Below are 26,855 nucleotides of genomic sequence, written 5' to 3'. Positions count from 1 at the left end.
AGACTTTCTCATGCAGATACAGGATCACTTGAGCCAGCAGTTCAGAAAGGGATGTGGGAGGAGAGCAAGAGTGTACTGTAACTACACAGCTCTGCAAGGGAAGCAATATTGACAGAGGAGGTGCACTGTATTAATTCATTCATAGATCTTATTTTTTGTTCTCTCCTACCCACAAAGAATATGAAACTGCAAATGCTTCCACACAGGAACCTTTTTTTGTTCTGGAAATACACTTTGAACCACAAAGCTGAAACTCTCAAAGGTGTTTTAATGGAGTTAGCTGTCCATTATCACCTGTCCTCCCTCACTAGCTGCCACAGACTATTAAGAGTCCAGGCTGCCTTGAAAACTGTCAGTTCTTATCTATGTACACACAAGGTGAAAAGCAAACAATTCTGCATTATAACTGGGCATGCAAACATGGCTACAGACATCAGTCCAGAACTTACTAACTTCCACCTCCCTTTGTAGTACTTTAAACTACAAAGTATGTTTCAGACGGGTTATAATTTCAGAAAGGGTAAAGGTAGAATGCAAAGTAGTAAATGAATTCAAATGCTCAAAATGAATCACCAGTCACCTTCTTGCCATAAAAGCATTAAGTTCACAAAGGTGCGTTTGCCACACTACAACATTTGTTCAGTTCTGTAGTGTATTAGCCTTGCTATTGAAAAGATGCCTATTTTTCTTGTCCCAGGGGTAACCCAGCTCCCACTGTCTTAGCATTTTTCTCATACTGGTCACCTGTATTGTATTGAGCAGTGTTTCAGTCACATTAGTTTTCTGCCAGTGCTTCATTTTACTGAAGGGGAGAAGGCAGACAGGAAGGGAAAAAATGGATTGTTGCCAAACGTTAGGCTGTGCTTTATTATCTCCCACAAAATAAGCTCTGGCACGCAAGATACTATTTGGCAAAAGGCAAGCTGGTGAGAGGTGTGTCACTTTTTCTTGCAGAATTATTATCTCTGTTTTAGCACAGTTCAGGCAATGTGCAGAGGCCCATATATGAAAACCATGTGTGTGACACGAGGTGTGAAGTGAGCAGCTACAACTACTATTAAAATATGCAAAACTAGTGGTCAAACTCTTCTTCTGGAAACCAGTGTTCTGCATTAATAACTATAAACTGGCAGGCTGTGACTTTCATCTCTTCATCAGGTTAGGTTAAAAAGCAAAAATTTGAAGTAGTTATTCCTTTCATTGTCACAAAACTTCCACCTTTACTGCTGCTATTTTTAACTTTGTTCACTTCCAGAAACCCTCTGGAATCTGTATTCAGAAACAGCATGTTAAGAAAAGTCAGACAAGCTCCTAAAAAGGTCACAATTTGGTTACGTGGTAGTGAAATTCGTAAAAAAAATGAGCTTTAATATATAGAAACAAATAATATATATTTTTATATTTATATTAACATACAGAAAGAAAAGGGGCAGAAGAAACTACAAAGATGCAGTAGTCTTACATACAAAAACCAACAGCAACTGAAGTCCCTTGAACAAAATCAAGCATGAAAGAGAATGAAAGAACACAGATGCCGGTCCACCTTTTTTCTTACACAGACCACAACTTATTTGCAGATAGCAATCTCCTTTCACACTGAATAATTAGAGATAAACTCCAATAGGAAGAAAGACTCTTCTCCTGTATGAAGAATTATTAAAAAGAGAAGTGAAGGGCAAGTGTTGCAAGACAGTTTTCTTTTATATACCTTTGTTTAGTAACTCAAGGTTCTTCCCTGTGCAGAACATGAATCACCCACTTTGTGAAGCTAATCTGTCACATGTATAAAGTGGAAATTTGAAAGGAAAAACCAAGAATGACAGTACACCTCAACGCATAAAAAGCTCTTCAGCTTTGAAGAGCTGTTGTTATTCAACAAATTATAGCTATCAGCACATCAATGAGATTACGACAGCCTTTTTTGAAATTAAGTAACTGAGCTGAAGCTGACACATACATGGAACTTCTGAATCAAAGAGTAAAAACAAGCTACTCTTAATCTCTGAACAGCAACACACATGCCAGCACTTGGCAACCAGAAGTTCAGATTTCGGCAAAATCATCATCAGATATATTGATCAATAGCTTTATGCAGAATTCTACTCTGGGCAAAGACAAATTGTGAGAGTACACAGAAGAACACAAAAAATCTCTATATACATGGTTTATCAGTCAAAACCCTTCAGTGGAACAGAGGTTTTGTACAATTTCAGCAGTGAACTAAATTGTCATCCTTAATTTTTAGGCTGAAAAAGAAAGAAAAAGCAAGCAACCCCTGCATTTTTTTTTAGTTACTTTCTCCCATTCAGTAATGCTTAGCTACAATGAGTGTGCTCAGCTCTGCTGTTGTCATTTCATGGCTAAAGCAGTCTATTTTATCTTATTTTTTTAATTAAAAGAGAAAAAAAAGAAGTAATTCAATTACAGGAGAACTGGGAAAGCCTTGTTTTTCTTTAAGCCACAATTAAATATTGCTTCAATCACAGTAAAATTTTCATTCTTTCCCAGGGGGATTCCCCAGTGTCTCAGTGCATCTGTTCCAAGCATCAAAGCACTCAAGTCTTTTTCCTCCACCTAGCTGCTTATTAAGATTCAGATAAATTTGTCTAAGCTTTAGAAGTGAAGAGTGGTGGGTGGATAGACAGAACATTTGAATTTACACACAGAAGCTTGTTTATAGAGAAAACCAGATTGGCAAAAGGTGTGATTAAGTATTCCTTATACCACAGAAACTAATAGCTGCATATCCCTTTCATTAAGGAAACAGCAGAATCCTTTGCTTTGATTTTCTAAGCTGTCTTTGAAATAGTTATTCAGTAGTATGTCAAGTCATGAGAAGGAGTGGAAAATCCTTGCAAATGTTAATAGAAACAATAAATTGTCAGTTCTGTTATCTTATTAAATGAATGCTTGACATCACTTATGACAAAACCACCTGAGAAATAGCTTCATAGAATAGAAACCAGCTGTCTTCTGACAAACAAAAAAGTCTACATTTGGTGCATGGCATGTTTGTCAATTTTTACTTTTTTTATATAAAGGTACTCTTGTGACGAAAAATAGTTGGCTTTTTGTTTTGGTTTTTTTTTTTTTTTTTTTTTCCCCAGCCCCCCCTTTCACTAGTTTTAGCAGTTCCTCTTCACACTGCTGGGGTAACACCGTGAGTTTCCTCCAATTCTTCAAGGAATGAGGAATAACTTGGTGAAACATAATCAGCTAACAGTCTGGAAAAACACTCCGAATAAGATATATGTTTATGACTGATATTCAGTCTCCCTCTTTTACTTTCATTACAGATCCCTAAATGCTGCTTTGCATTTAGCTACCAATTAGTTATGCTAGTTCCAGTCTGTACCAAGTCAGAACTACACAAACCCTTCTCAGAGGATAAAGTCTCAAGAGTAAGCTTTGGCTCAACAAGTTATCTCTGTCTGCTTAATCACAATGGCAGCAGTTCCTTGCTTCCTACCTAATGAGTGTTGAGTACTCTCAAGGATGGGTGGCACTGAGCTCCTTTCTCCTCCCCTCCTTGGAGAAAAATTCTACTCATGGTGTCAGATATTGAGGGCAATTACTGTGAAAAACTAAGTTATAAATACAGCATGAACTTCAAGGTAATCAGAACTATTATTGTTCTCTTTTTAATGAGGCAAATAACAGCACCTGTATTCTTATTGGTACAGGCACATACTGCTCATCAGCATTAACAGGAGTCAAGGAGTTGTACAGACACCATATTATAACTATGCACATGGGATTATCTCCTTTTATTACCCTGAATGGAATATTTCTGACTGGTTACAAGGAAATTTGTGTACTCTCTACTTTGTGCCAGGATACTCTGAAGAGGGAGGAAGAAGCCTGATGAAGAACATGTCAAAACATAATTTTATTTAGTAACTCAGAGCAGTGTATCATAGTCAATTGCATATTTAAAGACTGAAAGGAGGTTTGTATTTTAAAATACATAATTCAGGCTTTGTTTCAAAGACTGCTCCAAGGGTTCTGTTTATCAGAAACAAATGGCAAAGTGGTAAGTCCTGCAGTGGAACAGGCTGCCTCTGGAAACATTAAAAACCCACCTGAATGCCATCCTGTGCAACCTACTCTAGGTGAACCTGCTCTGGCAAGATGGGTTGGGCCTAGATGATCTGCAGAGGTCCTTTCCAACCCTTAACATTCTCTGATTCTGTGATGCAGAAGAAAGCAGAAGAAATTGCACGTGCCCAGAATGATCTTGGGAGAATTAGTTTAATACTAAGCACACTTAGTGCCTTTCTTAAATCCTAAAAGAAAGACACTAGCTATGACAGGGAAGCTAATCCTTATGAATCATATATACTGAAATTATAACGTGAACCAGTACCTGGTCAGGAGAAATAATTGCCACTGAGCCCTAGCTGAAGAAAGCACATTCAGATAAGCAAGGGTTTTACTTGCTCAGCCCCTGTGGCAGATCTCCTGCCTACAGAGTAAGGCTTTATATTTTGGCACAAGATAAAAAGAAAGAGCCATGAATCTATGAATGTTGGTGCAAATTCTGTGTTAGAGACCAGTGTCCTGTTGTACTGATAAATTCAAGGCATGCAATCCTGGGCTGCAGACACTACACTTCCAATCTCATTTTGCAAGAAAAGGACGTGAAGGGTAATCACATAAATGACACTACATCTTAGGCTATTTCATTGACTGAATCACAACTGAAGAATAAACTACTCTAAATGTACAAAGTGAGATCTGCTAACCCCCATATTTGTTTTAGAATTATTTTGCAATATCTTTATAGGAAATTATAGTGGACCTACTTAAAGCTTTTCTCTACAGCTAATCTGTGGAGAGCAAAGAATATATGAAATGTTTTATTTTCAGTAACTGAACTCTTTATACAGACAACTCCACAGTTCTCTTTTGCTGACTGATGCTAGTACAACACAGTTCTGTAGCTTTATTTGATGCTTAAGGCAAATTAAAAAACAAAACCCAAACAAAAAGTACCCTAAAATTTTATTTCTAGCAAAGTTAAAACTTAGTAAGGGACCATGGAATACTGAAGTCCTCCAGTTAGCTTTGTCACAAACTGGACAAGAGTGACAGAATGTGAATTGAAAGACCTCTATTTCTACTATGTGTATTCATTAGTAATTTTATTTCCTAAAGTTTGTGTAGATGCAGTTTGGGACAACTTGTTATGGTTCTCCTAATTATAACTTCATCTTTGTTACATCCCAAACCATCCCTTTGTCCAACACTTTATAGTAATATATTGAATCTGTGGAAGATGGCACAGCAGTGAAATTTATTTCAACTTGACGAAAATAGGAGCTGCAAATACTTTGATCAAGTCACTGCAAGTCCTTTTACTTCTTACAAAAATTCAGTTGGTTAAATTTTAATACAAGGTAAAATCCTACTGCCTCAAGATTGCTTTTAAAGTAACTTTTTTTTTTTTTTTGGACAATATGCAGTTTAAGGAACTACATCTCAGCACATAAGTAAGCTTATCAAATTTGTATAGACACATGAAGTCCATGATTCTATATTAATTAAAAAAAAATTCAAGACACTTGAGTTCACAAGCAGTTATCCTTCTTGATGAAAACAGATTAAGCAAACACTATTCTGCAGTAAAACACATGGTAAAGAGTTCACAAGCAGCAAGACCACACAATACAGCACATATCAGGTGTACAGAGTACAGGCACATACACAGAAAATCTCCCAGCAAAACTTACTGTCCTAAGCATGGTATTGGACAGTCACAGCAAAAGTTCATTCAGATACAACACAAATCCCATTCAAGCTAGCTGAAGACTGTACTTCAACCATTTGCACAACTCCTACTGAGACTTTCCTGGTTTTATCCTTCCTGGGTTAAAATTAGACAAGATCTCATCACACCCATGAATGAAGTTTCAAATAAATTAACTTCAGAAAATGGTAATTTTGAAAGAACTTAAAGCAGACCATTCAGCACCGTACATGCAGAAGATTGAAAGTGGTCCCTTTTCCCAGCACATCACAGTTTTCTGTGGCTGTTTCAGGCTATGGCCAAGTTACAAGAAATATTTTCTACCCTGATGTCAATGCAGTTTGGTTTATGGCACAGACTGAGGCCTAGGCAAGTTTTAAATGCCAAGTTCAGTTTTGGAACATGACAAAAAAGTATGCTGTAAAATTTTGCTGTGTTCATGCTTCCTAGTTTGTGACTCCAGCCATAATACATTTAACAAAAAAATATGTAATAAATGATATGGGCTTACTGCAGTCCTCCTTCACTGGAAAGGCTCAAGACTGAGCTACTGAGATATTTGCCCCTCCTCCTTTTTCTTTCACAGAGCCCCTTTCCATTGCACACACTGTTAGACTTTTAGGAAAACCACATTAGCCTACCTGCTAGAATCGATCACAGGTTGATCATGTTGATAATGGTCATCCCCATTCAAAGAAGAAGAAGAAGAAATTGTGGTTGCCAAGGAAGCTGCTTCAAACAGATATGGAGTGCTCAACACTAGATCTGGCCGGTGGCGTGAACTTAGTACTGTATATACAAAAATAAAAGACATTAATGAATTTCATTTCAAATCAAATCCAATAATCTTTATGCAAAGGTATGGAATCACACTGTGCTTTCAACAGCTTTAAGCTTCTTAGTATGTTTGAGTTAATGAGATTCTACTATTCATGTGCCTGCAGAACACAGAGCAACCTCAAGGTCAAATATTAAAGAATGATGTGATTACCTGAATAGTTTTTCAAAGTTCTGGGACTACTATCACACTACCAAGACCCAGTTTTCAGACAGGATTAGGCAGACAGTTGTCCTTTAAGCCTGGCTGCAGACAAGCTCTGAAAAGAGTAAAGTCTGCATCTCTTCAAAAAGAGTGTAAGAACAATGAACTGAGTTTCAACACACTTCACGTGACATGTTAGCTTAAATGTCAGTGAAAAGCATAGCAGTGTCTCTGGTCTGATTCTGCTACTTGAGCTGGAACAATTTAAGATCCTCTGAAATTGAGAGGATAGCAACATACTATATACTTCATTCTGACTTTCTCTGCTCCTGATTGTCTGTTCTGCCAAATATCATAGGATGGTTAGGGCTGGACGGGACTTTAATAATCATCAAGATCCAATAGATGGATCATGGGCAGGGCCACCTCCCACTAGACCAGGTTGCACAAGGCCTCACCCAGCCTGGCTTTAAACACTTCCAGGGAGGGGGCATCAACAACCTCCTTAGGAAACCTATTCCAGTACCTTACTGCCCTCATGGTTAAGAATATCTGATATTGTAATATCTAATCTGAATCTACTCTCTTTCGGTTTAAAACTGTTACCCCTTTTCCCCTTCACTACCCTCTCTGGTGAAAAGCCCCTCCCCAGACTTCCTGTAGGCCCCTTCATGTTCTGGAAGGCCTCTAGAAGGTCTGCCCAGAGCCTTCTCTTCCCCAGGATGAACAGTCCCAACTCTCTCAGCCTCTCTTCACAGCAGACATGCTCTAGCCCTTTGATCATGTTTGTGGCCCTTCTCTGGACCCTCTCCAACAGGTCTGTATCTTTCCTGTGCTGGGGGCTCCACAGCTTTATGCAGTGTTCCAGGTGTGGGCTCACAAGAGCAGCGCAAATGGGCAGAATCCTCTCCCTCTCCCTGCTGCCCATACTTGTTTTGATGCAGCCCAGGATTCATTTGGCTTTCTGGGCTACAAGTGCACACTGGCAGCTCATGCTGAACTTCCTATCTACATCCCCAAGTCCGTTTCCTCAGGGCTGCTCTCTATTCATCCTCCCAGCAGCCTATATTTGTGCCTGGAGTTGGCACCTTCCCAGGTACAGGACCTTGCACTTGGCCATGTTGAACTTCACTGGGTTGCCATGGGCGCACCTCTCCAGCCTGTCAGGGTCCCTCTGGATGGCCTGACTTCCCTCTAAGGTATCAACCCCACACAGCTCAGTATCATCAGCAAACTTGCTGAGGATACACTCTATCTCACTCTCCATGTCTCCAACAAAGATGTTAAACAGCTCTGGTCCCAGTACTGATCCCTGAGGGATGCCACTTGCCTCCACTTGGACACTGAACTATTGACCACAACTCTCTGGGTGAGGCCATCCAATCAATTACCTGTCCAACAAGTGATCCATCTGTCAAATCCATGTCTTGTCAGTTTGGAGACCAGGATTTTGTATGGGACAGTGTCAAATGCCCTGCACAGATCCAGGTAGATTATGCCAGTTGTTTTGCCACTATCCACCATTTCAGTAGCCTTGTGGTAGATGATCACCATATTGGTCAGGGATGACTTGCCCTTAGTGAAACAATGCTGTCTGCCACCAGTCACCTCCTTATTTCCAAGTACTCCAGCAGATTTTCCAGGAGAAAATGCTCCATGATCTTGCCAGGCATAGAGGTAAGACTGACAGGCCTGTAGTTCCCTGGATTTTCCTTTTTCCCCTTTTTGAAAATAGGGGATGTTACCTTTTTTCCTTTTAGTGAGAACCTCACTAGAGGTTCATCATGGCCTTTCAAATGGGCAGAGGTTCTGAACTGTATCCACCAGCTCCTTCAGGACCCAAGGATGGACCCTACCAGGTCCCATAGATTTGTGCAGATTCAGGTTCTTTAGATAGACAGTATGACTAACAAATCTCCCCATGAGAATAACTGGACTGTGAAGTTTTGAAAGATCAGCCAGATTGGAAGCCAACAGGGCTTCTAAGGATTATATTAAATTCCTCCAAAGACACTGTTTAGCATGTTGATTTGAAAGATGTTACCTTCTTCATCAAGGCTGGCACAGCTCTGTCCTTCAGCAAGAATGCCATGCTTCTCATCCTTCCACTCCTCGTCAGCTGCACACACTACTTCTTGTGATGTTGCCTTTAGAGCTGTGATAGAATTGCACCGTTTCTTTGAAGGTGAAGGCTTTAAAGCTGCATTACCGAATGAAAACAGGTGTCGAGAGAAGTGTCATTTTATCTCCTTTTACAACTTTAGCAGCATATAGAAAAGCAAGCCATCTATAAAGCTAGAATTTCTGAATACAAAGAGCACATCCAGATACAAAACCACTTAGTAAATATGTTAAAACTAGGGCCAAAGATTTTGCTAGTCCATCTGTGGGTGAAGAACTTTTGTCTTTTTTCTGGGTTTCTTACTGCTCATTGGCATAAAAAAATCAAGTCAATTAACCAATTTTGACATCAGTAAGTTAGAAATCTGCTATGGAATATCAACCCATGTAACCAGCAACAGAACGATACAGAAGAGGTTATGATCATTTAATTGAACTGTGAACTACTGCTGTATGATGCATGTGCTACTGACTTTACACGTGTGAAACATCATCTTTGGGTAAAACAAATACTCTTAAAAATGATGATGGCTTGTATACTCAGGTATAAGCAACTCCTCTGTAGTTCTTACCAGGGCCTGCCTGCTTACAATGGCATTTTGGCTGAAACTCTAGGATCTGACTATTGCCACTAAGACTGAACCATGACATTCTTTTGTAGTTCTTCTGCAGGAGGATGCCAAGCAGTTCATTCTGTGTTTTATCAGTTGCCAGATACTGAGCTCCATACACTGGTTTGCAAAGGCATTAATTTATATTGTGCCCTACTAGTAGGTTTAAAATGCCACTTGTCTAAAGACTGAAAAAAAATCAGATCAATAGTTCCAAGATACTGTTAAAAAACAACATAGTAGGTAGCTGCTGAGCTAATCTCTTCCAGAGGCTTAATCTGTTTACTATGTTTTTATTGTTATTTACAGAGGTTTGTTCTGTGCACTATGGGAAAAATCACATACTCAGAACAGGGCTTAAGAGTTTAAACTGAAATATCCAACCTGAAACTTATAAACAAAGTTCCTTAAGACAGAAACACTCAGTTCTTAATTTGATGAAAGAATTATACTGCATTTGAACCATTAATTTAGGTTGAGACAGGTTCTCCTCCCACTCTACTCTGCCCTATTGAGGCTGCATCTGGAATAGTGTGTTCCAGCTGAGGGAGCTGGGCCTCTTCACCTTGAAGAATGAGGGGTGACCTCAATAAAGTTTATAAAAATACAAGGGCTGAGTGCCAGCAGGACAGAGTCAAGCTTTTCTCAGGGGTGACTAATAACAGGACAAGGGGCAATGGCTATAAACTGGAGCATAGGTGGTTCCATATAAATATAAGGAAGAATTTTTTCACTGTGAGGGTGACAGAGCACTGGAACAGACTGCCCAGGGAGGTTGTGGAGTCTCTTTCCCTGGAGACATTCAAAGCCCACCTGGATGTGTTCCTGTGCAACCTCCTGTAGGTGACCCTGCTCTGGCAGGGGGGTTGGACTCAATGATCTTTTGGAGTCCCTTCCAACCCGTAACTTCTATGATTCTATGATTTAATTTATGTAAAAGTAGATTAATAGCATTGTCTGCAAAACATATCAAGAAGAGTGGGACTGGCTATTAGACTGGAAATATGAGACAGACAAGTAAAGATTAGAGAGAAAATTAGGCATGATGTCCTTAACTCTACATTGTAGAATTAAAAATACAGAACAGGTTGTGTCTTGTGCTGACATAAATCTAGCAGACAGAATTAGAAAGAACTGAAAAAAACCCTTAAATGCTCAGGAAACATATATGGCTGCATGAGACACCTTGTCCAACAGACAGAAATATCAAGTTACCAGCTCTTTACTATTGGTGCAGCAGAGTCCCTTAGAATATTTTATCAGACAGAGATCCCACCAGTTCTCTGGTAAAATTTTTCTCAGGTTTGAAAGACCCTCTCCTCCTTTTGGATGAAGTTTGCTCCATATTTTATCATATTAAATCAGCTGCTTTTATTTTTATATTAATTGTTCTTTACTGAAAGAAGTAATGTTTAATGCCTTAAATAATTTGTGCAAGTCATTCTGGTTTCACTTAAATCTCATTTAGTACTACCCTTTATTTATATCTTGTTCTACCTCTGTCCATATAGATGTGCTTCTCACTCCAGAAAACTAACAACAGTGTTAAGAGACCAGCACCACACTGGTCAAAAAGTATTTACAAAATGCCTTCTCTCAGTTTGATACAATGCCATGCCAATACCCTTTCTGCAGAATTTGAGACGTGTCCATTCCATATTTAGACATTCAACTCCAATACAAATCCAGTTCTACGCAAAGGATGATCAAATTAATAGCTAGGATCTATTTGAGAATATAATTTCCTCTATAAAAGTTGTACTTCCAGCCAGTCAAATCTGTATTAATTTGTAAAGATCTCTGCTTTATAAAGAGCAGTAATACCCACTAAACACCCTTTCCTAGACACTAAGCAGAAATATCCTCTCTCTAACCAGAGAAAAAATTTTTAAAAGCACCACTTTCAGCACCTCTTCAGATTTATAAAATCACTTTCAGGAAAGAAGAAAGTTAGTATGGATGTATACTATTTAAACCAGCTGGCCTGCTTGTCTTATAAAAGGTTTTATACCACTTGAGGTAACTATTGAAAAAACCCTCAATGCTCCTATAACCACAACAACACCCTGGGCCACAGTGAACCCCAGCACACCTCTTTGCCTCATTTGTACATTTGTCAGGTTTTTCATACAGATTTCCTCACTGCACACACACTAAGTGCATCTCAGTGGTTGTCACCATCTTTCTCTGTACTTGTGATGCTTCTGACTGAATTTTCTTTCAGTACCTGGGCAGCTCATAGATTAATTTTTTTTTTTGTTGTTGTTCAGTTACTTTCAGCTTTCTCCATTCATTAGTTTATCTTCTTCTTATGTAGTAATTTCATGAAGTATTGACTACTTACTTCTGATTTCTTATTTCTCCTAGTTATCCATTTTCCCTCTTCTTTCTTGCTTTTTTAGATTTAGTGATGTATATGTTGTTCTAATCTGCCATGTCTGTAACATTGGTTTTCATGGGTCACTGTTTTGCAGGATCACTCCAAATAATTTAATTCTTTCAAAAAAACAGTTGATACTGCTCTTCAGAAAAGTTATAATATCTTTAGACAAAATGCAGAGTAACAAAGGCCAGTACATTTGAAAAATACTGACTTGCTGTGGTAGAAATGTAAGTGAAAATAAAACCTGATCTGAAATTCTGATGGACAAAGCTGGTAAGATGTATGTGTTTGCTCTTTTTTTTTTTCTTTTCTTTTTTTTCTTTTTTTTTTTTTTTGACTATGCAATGGGAATATACTTATCAGTTTAGAATTACACTTATCAGTTTGGAATTACAAAATGTGGCAGGTAATTCTCCAGTATTTTTTCCTGAAACCTAACTTTGTAAGTCCATGTGATAGCTACTGCAGTATTCTGTCTCTTTGAAAGATACAGAGCACTGGTTTTGGCTGGGATAGTTAATTTTGTGTGTAGTAGCTCTATGGCATTATGTCTTGGATTTGGGACAAACAATGTTGACAGCATAGCCAGATTTTAGATCCTGCTGTGCAGTGCTTTTACAGCATCAATGCCTTCTCACACCGCCCTGCCAGTGAGGAGGCTGGGATTGCACACGAATCTGGGAGGGGACACAGCCAGGACCCCAACTGACTGGAGAGATATCCCCAACCATATGACATTGTGCTGAGCAATAAAATATGGTGTAAACAGAAGAGGGATGGTTAGGGCATTTGTCTTCCTAAGTAACTGTCACATATGATGAGTTTCTGCTTTCCTGGAGATGGTTGAACAACTGCCTGCTGATCAGAAGTAGTACACGAATTTCTTGTTTTGTGAATTTCTTTTGCCTGTGCATGGCTTTTTTCCCCCCATTGAATTGTCATTGTCTCAACCCAAGAGTTCTTATTTTTACCCTGATTCTCTTCCCTGTCTCTCTGGGGTGTGTGTGAGTGATCAAGTAATCAATCATCTGTGTGGAGCTCCACTGACCATCAGGGCTACACCTCAACATACTGGAAGAACTAAGGATCAGTTTACCCTTCATCCCCAATGTCTTAGGAGGAGCTACAGCTTCAGAGTCTACTTTAAGTTACATAAATCAATTTACTTAATTTGAGAGATGTGACAATCAGTAGCTAAATTGTTGCTGCAAGACTTAAGCCTTTGGACAGTTCCTGGTTCTTCTGTAGTGATGGTGCCCTCCTCTTAACTATTTTTATTTCCACTGTGCACTGGGCTTGTGTGGAAAGGTTTCATAGCAGAGAGGATACAAGGGAGGCTTCTGTCAGACACAGTTCCTTTCAGCAGCCACTTCTGGCCAATGCTGAGCATGTTACAGGAACACCTCTGTAATAAAATATTTCAGAAGTTGCAAAGTCTGCTGCACAATGGCAACTGGGAAAGGGAAATGAGAGTCTGAGAGAAATAGCCTTGCAGACACCAAGGCCAGGGGAAGGAGGTGCTCCAGCCTCTGGATCAGAGATTCCCCTGCAGACCCTGGTGAAGACCATGGTGAGGGAAGATTGTGCCCCTGCAGCCCATGGAGGTAAACAGTAGAGCAGTCATTGACCTGCAGCCCATGTAAAACCCCATGCCAGGGCAGATGGATGTGCTCAAAAGGGGCTATGACCCTGTGGGAAGCCCATGCTGGACCAGGGTCCTGACAGGACCTGTGGAACCCTGGATTTGCTGGCAGAAATTGTGACCTTATGGGTGACCCCATGCTGAAACAGTCTGCACCCCACGGGAAGGACCAAAGCTTGAGAAATTTGTGGAGAACTGTTTCCTATAGGAGGAAGCCCACATTAGAGTCAGGGAAAAGTGTGAAGAGTAAGGAGGGGCAGAGATGTTGATGCACTGACCACAACCCTCACTCCATGTTCCCCTGCAGTGCTCTAGAAAGGCAAAGAATTCTGGTGTGAAGTTGATATCAGGAATAAGGAAGGGATGAGGGGAAGGAGTTTGGCTTTATTTCTCATTTCCCTAATCTTATTGGCAATAAGTTAATTTCCCCAAGTCCAGTCTGTTTTGCCCATGACGGTAATTGGTAAGCAATCTCTCCATCCTCTTCTTGACCCATGAGCCTTTTGTTTTATTTTTCTCCCCCCCTGTTTAGCTGAGGGCAAGGCAGTGATAGAGCAGCTGGTGTCCAGCCAACATCAACCTACCACACCCTGTATCTGCCCAATAGTGATATGTGTCTTAGCCTTGAGAATTAAATAAAAGATTAAGGAAAGAGAAATGGAGGGGAAAACTAGAAACATGTGATTGGGACAAAGACAAAAGACTTTTAATATCCAACGTCTGATTTTTTTTACCTTCTGATAGTCCTAATGTGGCAAAAAATACATAGTAACTAATCCTCTGTAGTTTAACTGTTAGAGCAAAATTCCATTACCTTCAGTGAAGAAACAACTTCTGGCAATCTAAGTGATATATGATGAAGAAGATTGTTTTAATGCTTAGGCAGGAGTATTACAAAGTAATGATTACAAAAATATCTGTAAGAGTAGAAGCGACAACTTTCTTACCTTGAACTCTCTTGAAAACTCTTGAACTCATAAACTTTAAGAATCTCTCTGCGTAAAAATTTGGTCTGTGAACTGAAACAGTATCCTGCAAGATTGAAAAAGATGTGTCACATTTTCCAGTAGTAATTGAAAGTAAATTGTTAAGAAAGAAGCTGGAAACCTCAGGTAAACTATGTCATACACTTCAGGCATACTCAAAACCAGTGAAGTCTAACAGTTTTTTTCTTTTTAATGACAAATTCCTTAAGGATTTTTGTTACGTATTTCATTTATGAAATCATGAGTTGTATAGCAAAATTCTGTAAAATCTTCTAGCATTTAAAATGTGTGGGTTTTTTTGTTTCATATTACGTCTATTCTCAGATACAGATTCATCACTGTCCTGCTAAATGGCCACTGTCTCGTATAAGTTACAAGGCCAAGTTAATGATTTTAATGGCTTTTAAAGAGATCAATAAATAAAATCAGAGCATGCATTAGGAAATGGACCTAGGATATTTCAGCAACGGCCCAAATCACATGGTGATGGCAGACGACAAATATACCAGAGCAAACTCTTTCATGGTCAGCATAAGTTACAATTCCATTAAATAAATGTATCTGTTTAAAAAATAGTAAAATCTACTTACCCCATCATAAATGAGAGCTTTCCAGGAGTGCTCCAGCTTCTTCATTAACCTAAGCATATAAACACATTATATATTTACACATTTGTAAGTAATTTCAGCATGTATTCAATAAACACTTGAAATTCAACTTACCTATAGGACTGTAGAATATCAATAATACCCATAAATAGAAGCAGCTTTTCTCCTTTATGGCTTTTAGCTGGAATACCGCCCATTCTGAGAGAGAGAAAGAACAACCATAGTTTGCATAGTTGGTTTAAGACATCTCTGATCATCAGTTAGCAGGTGAAGTGTACCCCACGCAAACTCAAAGAAATACACACAACATTAAAGGTAGATACTACAGTGAAAAGTCAGTCAATTGTGGGTCACTTATCATACAACTGATTTTAAATAGCAATCCTAAAATATCTGGTAAGTATCCATTATAAACAAAGAGTGTTTTAGGATAATTTTTAGACAGAACTGGAAATACTTAAATGATGTGAAAGTTAAGAAAAAGTATACATCAGTTTATTGCTAAGCTAAACAAGTAATTTTACCTCATTAAAGGAGGATTTTGTCACTTTATTGTTCAAATGTAACAAAACTGTAGAGAGCCTGCACCTAAAGTCTAAAAAGGTTGTTTTGCATATTTTTCCTGAAGTATGTGCTTTTCCAGAATTTCTTTACAAACAGACTAGTGACAGGAAAATTAACAGTATCAAACTGAGAAGCCTGACCACTCAGATCTCCACTTGGTTGAGAGTATTTACTCAGCCATGACCTTAAAGAAGGTCACCTTAAAGGTGCTCATTCTAAGATCCTCTTTTCACAGAATCCTAGAATGGGTTGGGTTTGAAAGGACCTTACAGATATCTAGTTCCACCCCCACTGCTACGAGCACTTCCACCAGACCAGGCTGCTCACAGCCCCAACCAACCTGGCCTTGAACACTCCCAGGGATGAAGCATCCACAGCTTCCCTGGGCAGCCTGTTCCGGTATCTCACCACCCCCAAATTAAAGAATTTCTTCCAAATATCTAACCTAAATCTCCCCTCTTTGCAGTTTAAAAACTTGTCCTATCACTACATGCCCTTCTAAAAAGTTCCTCTCTGGCTTTCCTGTAGACCCCTTTCAACTACAGGAAAGATGCTATATGGTCTGCATCACCACTTAGATAAAGGGGTTCATTGTTTCTAGAATCAGAAACTGAAATCCAGTTATCAGTGTGTCAGATTCTGTTGACATTGATGGGCCCACTATGAAACTGGAAGAGACTGATGATGCAACACATGCAGTATCTCCAAATCCTTTTAACAGTTTGAGAAACAAGACACACAGAAACAAGTTACCAAAGATGCAGTTGAGAGTGTATTTCCCACTCTGCCGCTAAAGCACAGCAGTCCCTTCCCTCAACAAAACAAGGATACTATCCCATCTACTTATAATTTTTTTTTTTTTTTTTTTTTTTTTGGTGGGGTGAGGAAACATTATTATTTCAGGCAGAAAGAAAACCAGGTAAGAACGAGTACAGTTTAGATTACTGTAAAGTCCTTTTACCATTAACTCCATCTCAATTAACTGATTTTACATTCAGAACTATTAGGTAGTTTACAAAACTGTATTCTGTCAATTCTCCCTGAGTTATGACTGGAAATTCAATTCAGCACAAGCAGCAGTTACTTCTGCAGGATATCCACTGTCCTCCTCAGAGCTCCTTGTAATGAATCACAGCCAAAGACTGACCTAGGGTTTTTCTTTTAAGACGTAGGCTTATTCTAATCCACATCAGTGAGGTCTGACAGACTACCAGTTACTTCAATATACCAGAGCATATAGCACCACGAAGGACACAACTTCTGCAACAGGCTTTCATCAGTGGTACTACACTGCTCAGCATCTGGACAGCACTACTTTAGCTAAAGTCATGTAGAAGCCCAGGGTGGGTTTTAGCTTTTGATTAAAAAATGAAACCAAGCCCTCTTTCCCCCCAAAGCACCCCTGCACTGTAGGAACATCCATTTCAGTGTTAAGAAATAGCTTTTGCTTATGACTCATGACACTGCTGTCAGTTAAAATCAGATTATAACTGGGAGTCTTGTAATAGCTCTCTCATAACATCTCTTTTATAAATGAACATACTTGTGCATACTAAGTCACTCTCAACTAACCAAATTTGTTATCATGTATATAAAGATGCTCAATCTACTAATTAATGTTTTAATTTTCTGCTCTGCAGCAAATCTTGCAGTGTACTCTTGACTGTTAATACCAATTGGCACAGGCTGAAGAAACAGATGTGCAGATTTTAATGGAAACCCTAACAACAGGTCATGGCACTTACGTGTTTGTTGCCTCTGTGGTGACAGAACCCCCTGACTTCCCAGGGCCTTGTATAGACTCCATGGCTGTGGAATAGAGAACTTTCTGCCCTGCAGGCCGTTTTGCATCTGATGTGCTCTGAGAATTCTCTGCTTCTTTTTCCTTCAAGTTACTCTTCAGCATGTGTATTCCCAGTAGCAGACTGTAATCCATGATCCTAAAACTCTGTAGAACCTGTCAACAAAGAAGAAATTGCTGTACTGAAACAAAAAAAAGACTACAATATGAATTACACAGCAGCACTTCGAAAACCTAAGTAAAAAATGGCTTTTAAAGGACTAATTTATCTTTTGCTTTAATTATAATTAAACAAAAATTCTTTACTAGCACATGAAAGCCAAAGTTCTAGTTATCTAACTAGCTCAATGCTCCTATTACAAGTGTGATTACAAGTGGGAAATCAAGATGCATAGATGAAACGTAACCTGATGTTATTTTGTAGTCAAGGAAGGTATGTCCAGTCACAACCTTTTTAATTTCTAGCAAACAATCAATTAATAGTTTCACTATATACTTATGTACTACAGACATTTTAAGGGTCCAGTGCAGGTTCCAGACTTTACTGAGCATTTTTGCCTACACTACTCTCTAGCTCCTCTACACCTTCTGTTTTTAACTGAGAAAGCACTCCTGAAGAACTTTGAAGTGTCAAAAAAACCTATTTCCTACCACCCTTTCATTAGTAGTTGATGGGATTTGGGCACAAAAATCATACATCTCTCTTTATTTGGCTAAACAGGGTCTACCTGAACTGCAAAGGCTGTTTTATTTCTGAAGCATGACTTAGTCAACTACACTGCTACTGTAGCTCTGTCAGTAGGTGAGTTTCTTTTCTTCTTTCATGCTTCTGTCACAAGTTTCTGGTCAGTTATATCATTATGAAGTCTAGCATATTGCTATTACAGGGAAATCCAGTTCATCTCAATATGCAAACATGGCCTAGAACAAGCTGTAATCACACCTAGTAATACAACCAAAGTGTCAGCAGACAGCAACAGTGTTAAGCATCATCTTACATAAGAGCAGTGCCAAGTGGAGGGGGAACCAGGAAAGAGATGCTGTGCCACTCAACTCCCAATTACCTCAAGCAGATCTGCAATGATTCATGGTATGTTTTGGCACATAATGCCTTAAGATAATAGTGTAATTTTAGGCACAGAATCAAGAAGCAATAATGCATCTTTTTATGTGGAGAAGAGCAAACTGTTGTTTTGCAGAGATGACAAATAAATAACAGTAACTCCAAGTATGTCGCTTTGATGAAGACTATAGAAGTAAAAATATTTTATACAAAACACTGAGATGACTTGTGAACTCTAAGATACATTTTGCAATTCCAAAATGAGATTTGTTGGCAATCACCAGGAAAGGTCTAGTGGTCTGCAAAATTGTACAAGGAGGAAAACCAGATCCAGAGAAATAATTCTAACTCCAATAGCCAAGGATATAGGCAGCAGTAGGAAAGCTCTGTACCACCCCATCTGTATTTCTTATGTACTCATTAAATTAAGTAGGAACCAAACGTACAATACAGTTGAATTCTTTTCTCTCTCTGCCATTTTATCTTCCCTGAGGGACACAGTCTCTTAATTTTAGTACCACTATAAGCACTTAAAGTGAAGAAACAAAGCACAATAATTTGTAATCTAAGCGCAGAAAAGCATAACCTCATTGCAATTTCCAGACACAAAGGAGGAGTTCAGGAGACACAGTAAGTTTCATCTTGCTCAGAGTGATTCTGCACAGGGATAGGTTGGTTCAAATGAAAAAGAATAAGACTGATAGTGTGTGGCCCTCAGTTCTCCACAGCACCCTCTGATGACAATTCACATAGGGTTTCAGGACACAAGAAAAAAGCATAATCTAAATAAGAATACAACAAGATAATGCAATTTTTTGGGCATTGTATGGGGAAGGTTGGTGGCTAATAGATTACTGTTTTATGATTATGACTTGCAAAACCAGCGCAGGTTAACAGGTACAAGGACACAGAAACTTGATTCCAAAAGAGTTCTAGAAATTTCTTTAGTCATTGCTTATTGCTACCCTTTATTCTGAATTTCTCAAAAAGAAACCATTACATAATGTATTCACTAAAATCAGTAGATGTTTGCCAAAAATACTGAAAGTAGGTTCTGTGTAGGCTGAGTTAAAAAAAAAAGCCCAAACAAAACCCAAGCCAATTAATCTGCTAGAAAAATACTTACAGTAGTAATAGAGTCAGCAACACTATTAATGCAAAGTTTGATTACAGCCGCTAGCCAGGCTTGGAAAAAGCACTGCCACTTATGCTTTACAGCCAAAACTGCTGATAGGTCTGCCTCCAACCTATTCTTTACCTCTTGTTGAATTGCATTACATTAGATATATTATGATTTAATTGCACTGATTATGAGCGTCTGCAGCTTCATGGAAGGCTGTGATATATACTGTGCTGTTTCTTCCTCCACAGGGACCTCTTATGTGATAAAATTCATCTTTCTGATTCAGATTCAGTTCACTGTTGTCACTTGTACTACTTCTTGTACACAAGGGACTGAAAATCTCCTTGACTATTTATGACTGTTCCAGGATTACTGAAAAATATAATAAAAACCCAAGTAGCTATTTTGTTTTCCATTATGAAACCGAAGCACCTGCACATACAATGGATTAATTGCAGTATATACTCTTTATAAGCAGCACATGGCATATGAACTCTAACCCTTGTCCCCCTGGCATCCTATTCATGGTCCTACTCAGAGGCAGAAATGTCCAGCTTACACAGTGTCCTTAGGATATTTTAATATGATATACCCCTTTTTCTGGTAGCTTGATATACAGTTCTGATTACATCACCTTGCAAATTTCATAACCAAATTGGCCACTCCTAATGCAAACACGTATCTTTTCACCAGACCTAGGCGTGCTTTATTCCCCTGTTTGTTCCTAAGGAAAATTCTGATAAGAAATAATTTACCTGAATAACAAGGAAGAATCTCAAATCAAACATTTAACAGAAACACTCTTCATGATAATCTGCAGTCTGTATTATGAACGGAAATTTTACTTCCATCAGTGGCATTTGCAGATGGAATATATCTGAAGGGTTCCACATATGTATAATCATTAATATTTAAATATCAAACAATAACTATTTTATAATGTGCAAGTAATATTTGGTGCACACAGCTGTACACATTAACCTGGTTCACCAAGAAAAAGTTACAGAAGGCAGCACATCACACTATTTCTGAACATGCGGCATCCTCTAAGAAGATCAAAAGGCATAAGATTTTTCCTGGGTGAAGGGCTGCTTTCAAGAAGCTTTGATGATTTTAGGTGGAACTGGTTTTGAGAAGCAGCAACAAGCTTGTGCTACAAAGGTACCAAAATGAGACCTTAATCTAATGAAAAGGCACTCTAACAAATCATAGTGTTAAAAGGCTATATTCATAACAAAATAAGGAAGGCCTGTAGAACACCTGATGTCACCCATGTGAGATGGCTAGAAATTGACATTAACACCCAGAAATACAAGCCTTGTGCAATTAATGTGAGAGGAATTCAACCTTCACTCATATATCCACTCTGAAATGCACCTTGCTAGCCACATGTCTCTGGGAAAATTCAGCAAGAATATTCTTATTTGTTAGTACACAACATGATTAAGAGTTGCATTTTGACAATTATAAGTAGATTTAGTTACTAACTTGTTCATATAATTTATATTTATATATACTGTGTCACTAGATCACAGATTCTGTCAACAGACTGTTGTCACTTACTCACTAAATGCTGCTTGCAAAACTTTAGCTGCTCTGACAACTTCTAGATGGCAACCATTACTCATCCCCTTCTAGCCTCAAACTACTATTGCTTTCATACCAAATAAAAATCCCATTGAAGCAGCGTAACAAAATACGCTGTTTCAGAACACAGAAAAATAACTCCATGAAGCAGATTCTATTTTCTCTGCGCTGTGCTCTCTGTGGATCACCTTAGACATCTTACACTGAAGTATATCAGCCAGAAAAGCAAGTATTTCTGCTATGGAATTTGTTTTTTATTTCAGATACAGCCCACATTGTCTTCTGACAGATAAATCACATAGCTAACCATGCAGAACAACTCAATTCAGCAGGTCATTTTCATAAAATAATCAAGGAAAGCTCTAAAAAAAAAAAAAAATAAATGCACAAGCTTATAAAGTACAAAACCTAAAAAGATAACCATGCAAACAAACATTAAAATTCCTACAAGCAGTTTAAAAAAGGGACATAGGACACTAACATAACAGAGAGAAGACTGATATTACATTGAATCAATAATAATCAGTTAACCTGGTGACCTTAGAGATCCTATGACACCTGACACATTTAAAACTGCATTAAGAAATGTCGCTTTAGATAGTCAAGACAATTCTCTTAAAAACTACAGAATTTTGTTTTGCAGTGAATAATCAGGTTTTCTGTATATTATATATTATATATTTCTGTATATTTCCTATTTTCTCAATAGGAAGAGGATTTTTAAAGCCATCAATTGAAGTGCTAATGACCTACAGGTAGGCTAAGTATGCATAGTTTATGATTCCTTGCTCTGGATATCTCTTCCAAATTCATGAGGATTCATGAGCAGCTCTGTAACTACAGCTGCTACTAATTTGTATTTATTAAACTGCTTAAGACCTCCAGTAAAGATTGAGGATATAAAAATGGATGTCTAGCTTTACTTTGATTTCATATAAACCATGAAATTTAAAATACTACTATTAATTCACTTCTAGCCTCCCAAAGAGTTGTGCTAATGTTACTTGGACCTAACACATCACTTAGTACCATGGCTTATCCTTTGCCTCACATAAATATTCTCCCACACAGCAACAACTTCTGCAGGATTAACTGTTATTATTAAACACTACAGCAGCTGAATTTGAATTAGAATTTAATCTGCACCAGTAAGAAAAAAAAAACAAAAATCCCCAATGCATTTCAAACAGTCTTCAATGTCTTTACTGATTTAGATTTTACTTAGTACTTGCTTCTGTGCCATAAAAGTTTTAATTCTTGGTCTTATTCATAATCATAACAGTTTCTGTTAATATTTTGAAGGCTAATTTTACTTGGAAATTGGTTAATCTGCTCTATTCTTTAATAATTCATCATTTTATACAATGATCAGAGTGGCTAACAGCATGATTATTAAAAATAAATCACAGCTATTAAAATTGCCATTTTATAAAATACAGGCATACTGGCTTTTCAAGCTAAAGCATTCTGAAGTGAATAAAACTCCACAGCAATGATTTTTATGCAAGATATTCAGGCAAGTGAAATTCCTTACTTTTGTTACCATTTGCCTCCTTATCTTCCTCGCCCCCATCCCCACCATTCACTACGATAGTGGCTGCTGGCAAGGAGAGGATAGCTAAGAGAAGTCTTAGCAACAGCCTGGAATCTGAAATCTAGTTCAAATTTACAATAATGTGCACTGTAAGTGCAATAAACACAGGCACATTACATCTTTAGGAACACTACAACGTTACACTCCTTGGTTTAGCTAAGGTGCAGAAAGGTGGTACGTGAGCAGAGCTTTCAGGCCGTGTCACCTTGCACGTGAATGTAACAAGCATAGGATGCACGAGCTGGAGAATCCTATCAACCTGTACCTGTAAAGTACCAAAGCAGACTATCTGCAGTGTCTCCTGGAGGCCCTATATCATGACGAATCACCACAAGCCTCTCAGATCTGTTCTCTAAGTGTAGATGATGTATCTCCTCATCAGAGCTGCAGAGTCAAGTGTGACAGACAAGACAGTGGTCCACCACTGCCGTACCTGCTACTGCCTTTCCATGGGGAGGGAGCTTTGTGTCAGCTGATTAGAGGTTCTGTGTCAGCTGAGATGTATCAGGAGGCCAGCACAGTTAAGCAAGGAGTCCCACAGCACAGCTTGAACATGAAAAATGCAGCATACAGAAAGGAGGAGAACACAGGCTACAAAGCAGGAACTGAGAAACACTGCATGAGCACGAAGGGATGGCAATTATTGTCAAAAAGTCAAAGCTCTGGTAAGAGTTGAGACTTACAAGGGCTGTCAACAGCACAAAGAAGAGCTGCTATTTCCGTATTAGTAGGAAAAGGACAGTGTGGGCACACTGCTGGACGGGGCCAGGTGATCACAGCAGGTACCCACTACCACCCTTGTCATTCACCTTGCAACGTCTGCCAGGCTACTTAGTGACAGAGCTTAAGGAGAGGGGCTGTCAGCAGGGGATGCTTACGTTACAGAAACAGGAAAAAGAAGTATTGCTTACTCATTCTGATTGCAAAATGTACAGCGAAAATAATTCAAATTTAAGCAACACAGAAGAGAATTTCTTAGTCCTGAAATACTGTCGAGATAAAAAATCTCCTTCACTAAATTCCAGTGCCTACACCAACATTCTAGCTTTGGAGTAAACACAAAAAGAGATCATACGTTTTGAAGATCTAAAAATCCAGGTCAGTTATCCCTCATGCTAAGTAGCCATCCAAATACCATATGGGCAGAAAAAAAACAGTGGCAAAACTGATGCTTTTTTCCCCAAAATGGATAGAATATTTTTTTTTTTCTTTCAAAAGGCAGTAGTACAAAGCAGGTAGTCAAATCCAAATTTTTTGAGCAAATTCAGCAATATGCAAGATAAGTGTCTGCTCCTTTTGTTTTACAACACAGAATAAGAATTAAGAAAAATGCCAGTATATTTTTTGTGTACACATATACAGTCTGTGTGTGTATATATATATGTACAGACACACACTATACTATATATATGTATTAATGCATATACTCTGATTATTTAAAGAATTTTCTTCTTTTAATAATATTAAGATTTAGCTTGGCCTTTAAGAACTCTGGACTAACTTGAGAGTCATTAATCTAAGACTACATGGGGAAAAAAATGGATGTTTAGTTCACCACTCAAATAATACCAACCAAGAATTTATCTGTATTTTCAAAGTATGTAAAAATTAAATTAATTTTGTTACATAATTATAATTGTAATAATATTAATTATAGTTATTTTTTATACATAAAAATTAAAGCACGGACTCTTGTTTTTACTTTTCAGTCAAGTTCCCTGTTTTAGATTCCACTTACAATTTTCTATACTGTAGAATCCCCAAGGCTTTTACTGGAAGGGATGCACAAAAGGGCACCCAGATCCCCAGATGTGACATACTGATGCATTCTGCATTATCACACATGGAAGGAGCTCAGGAAATGCTCAGTGCAAGAGACTACAGAAAGAACAATGTGTGGTGTCAGATAAATGTCTCATACTGAATATGCAGCTGAACATTAGGTCACCCAGCTTTACGAACCAAGCACAAGGCATTGGAGACTTCTGTGATAATCAAACAAAAAGTACTATTCATGTGCAAAAACAACGCTTTCCATCTTGCACCACAGGTGGCAGCGAACAACAAACTCTGATGTTCAGGGTCCCTATTCCTTCTGAGCAGTTCTGTATATGCATTCTGGTGTAAGAACTCCCTCCAGAAAAAGCCAATCTTTTCTTTCCACAACCCCTATCAACCTTGTGAAACTCCGAGAGACTTGAATAATTACTCTTTTTCCTACTTTGTATTTTCTTACCTTGTTACAAAGAAAACACAACATTTTAAAACAGTTGTTCCTATCCACACGAGGTACTGAATTCATACATCAAGGTCCTCTCAAAGGACAATGCAGGTAGCCTTTTCTTGCCTTGAAAATGTTATGTGGACATTAGGTATTAGCTCAATATATCAGCAACGTGCCCAGGTTGCCAAAATGGTCAACTGTATCTTGGGGTGCATTATGCAAAGTACAGCCAGCTGGCTGAAAGAAGTGATTGTTTCAATCTAATCAGCATCAGTGTGACCCCACCACAACTACTCTGTGTAGTTTTGGGCAACAGAGTTTGCAAAAGGATTAGAGGGTATGATTTGTGAGTACTGGATGAGGGCACTAAGTTTGTTCAGTCTACAGAAGAGGAGACTGAGGGGTAACCTCACTGCTGTCTACAACTTTCTCATGAGGAACACAGAGAGGGTGGTGCTGATCTCTTTTGCTCAGTGACAGAATGCACAGGAATGGTTTAAAGTTGCATCGGGGAACTTCAGACTAGGTATTAGGAAAAAGTTCTTCCCCAAGAGGGTTGCAAACTGGAAAAAGTTCCCCAGGAAAGTGGTCAAAGCACCAAACATGTTGGTGTTCAAAGAGTAGTTGGACTCTTAGACATATGGTTTAAATTTTAGATTGCCCTGAGCAGAGTTAGAAGTTACAAATTCATCATCATTGATGATCCTCATGGATCCTTTCCAACTCAGGATATCCCATTTGATGATTCAGATCCCAATAGTCTAACTAAAATGAAGACTTTGTCAGTGCTTTGACATCCATTGTTTTTTCTAATTAAATTGCCTGGAAAAGGAATGGTGGTCAAACAGCTGTAATCCTGCCCTATGTTTTGCTAAGGTGAGTCTAGATCAGGTGTGAATACAGAAGTTTAAGCAGTCAATTTTTTACTCACTAGACAATCCCGCTGTAGTGTTCTCATTAGTGCACTGTATGTTTCAGAATCCAAATACAGCCCTTCATGGATGTCTTGTAGGAAATCCAGGTCTCTGAAAGTAGGGTGGGACTTCTCTCTCTCCTTTCTTGATGCTCTCCTTTTGTACATGGAGCCTTTCAAGTCGTACTTCAAATGCATTTCCAAGGCTTGTGGCAAGACATTGTTCATTACAACAACTCTAATATTAATGCCTCCTGATTGAACACAGTACAGGCCATAAAACTTGGGTAGAAGAGTCCTCGGATTCTGGTTCAGATTCTAAAACAAAAGAGATATTGGCAAATGTGTCTATTTCCAATAAACTTTCACGATTAAGAAAGTTTTTATTAACACCAAGGGACATAAACTGACATCAAGAAAACTGTGCATGTTTTCCTAATCAGCTTAGTTAGTTTGATCAGTTGATTGTAAGTGTGGGTCTTTAATCAGAATGCCAGCATAAAAATTGCCTTTTTGACAGGTGCTTATATAGGCCAAGTGCAGAGCAGTAACTGCTTTTATGCCAAAATTCTCTTTCTCACAGTAAGGCAGACTAGGCCAAATTTAAAAGCATCCTGGAGATCTGATTTATTTATTCTGCACTGAACAAGATTTGCACTCCACCAGGAAGAAGGAGTTTGGGACAAATACAGTTCTCATAAACATGTCTTGGATTCTAGAAAACAGAACCCCTTTTCCATGTGGCTTTTCACACTCAGTGTTAAAGCCAAATGACCAGGTTGTCTCCACAGGACTGTGAGGTCCTAACAGACCCATGACTGACCATCAGAAAAGTGAAATAATCCGAATCCCACAAAAGGCAAAAAATTAACTATGAGAGGATAAAAGAGGTGAGAACAAAATA

General features: G+C 38.5%; 1 protein-coding gene across 17 annotated transcripts in view; it reads right to left on the bottom strand.

The window, feature by feature from the left end:
- Window positions 1–26,855, bottom strand: part of PIP5K1B (phosphatidylinositol-4-phosphate 5-kinase type 1 beta) — an 88,548-nt gene that overhangs the window by 9,767 nt on the left and 51,926 nt on the right. For all 17 annotated transcript variants that reach the window (XM_071732001.1, XM_071732002.1, XM_071732004.1 and 14 more), the window contains 7 exons: window positions 25,970–26,269; window positions 17,392–17,603; window positions 15,197–15,280; window positions 15,065–15,113; window positions 14,436–14,520; window positions 8,776–8,931; window positions 6,391–6,538 (listed from right to left, as the gene is read on the bottom strand). In XM_071732001.1, coding sequence (XP_071588102.1) covers window positions 6,391–6,538; window positions 8,776–8,931; window positions 14,436–14,520; window positions 15,065–15,113; window positions 15,197–15,280; window positions 17,392–17,603; window positions 25,970–26,269 — 1,034 coding nt within the window. The remainder of the gene's footprint in view (window positions 1–6,390; window positions 6,539–8,775; window positions 8,932–14,435; window positions 14,521–15,064; window positions 15,114–15,196; window positions 15,281–17,391; window positions 17,604–25,969; window positions 26,270–26,855) is intronic.

The sequence above is a fragment of the Heliangelus exortis genome, chromosome Z (assembly GCF_036169615.1).
Source record: "Heliangelus exortis chromosome Z, bHelExo1.hap1, whole genome shotgun sequence".
Taxonomy (NCBI): domain Eukaryota; kingdom Metazoa; phylum Chordata; class Aves; order Apodiformes; family Trochilidae; genus Heliangelus; species Heliangelus exortis.
Note: the sequence above shows the minus strand (reverse complement) of the source record. Positions and strands in the feature narration are given on the sequence as shown.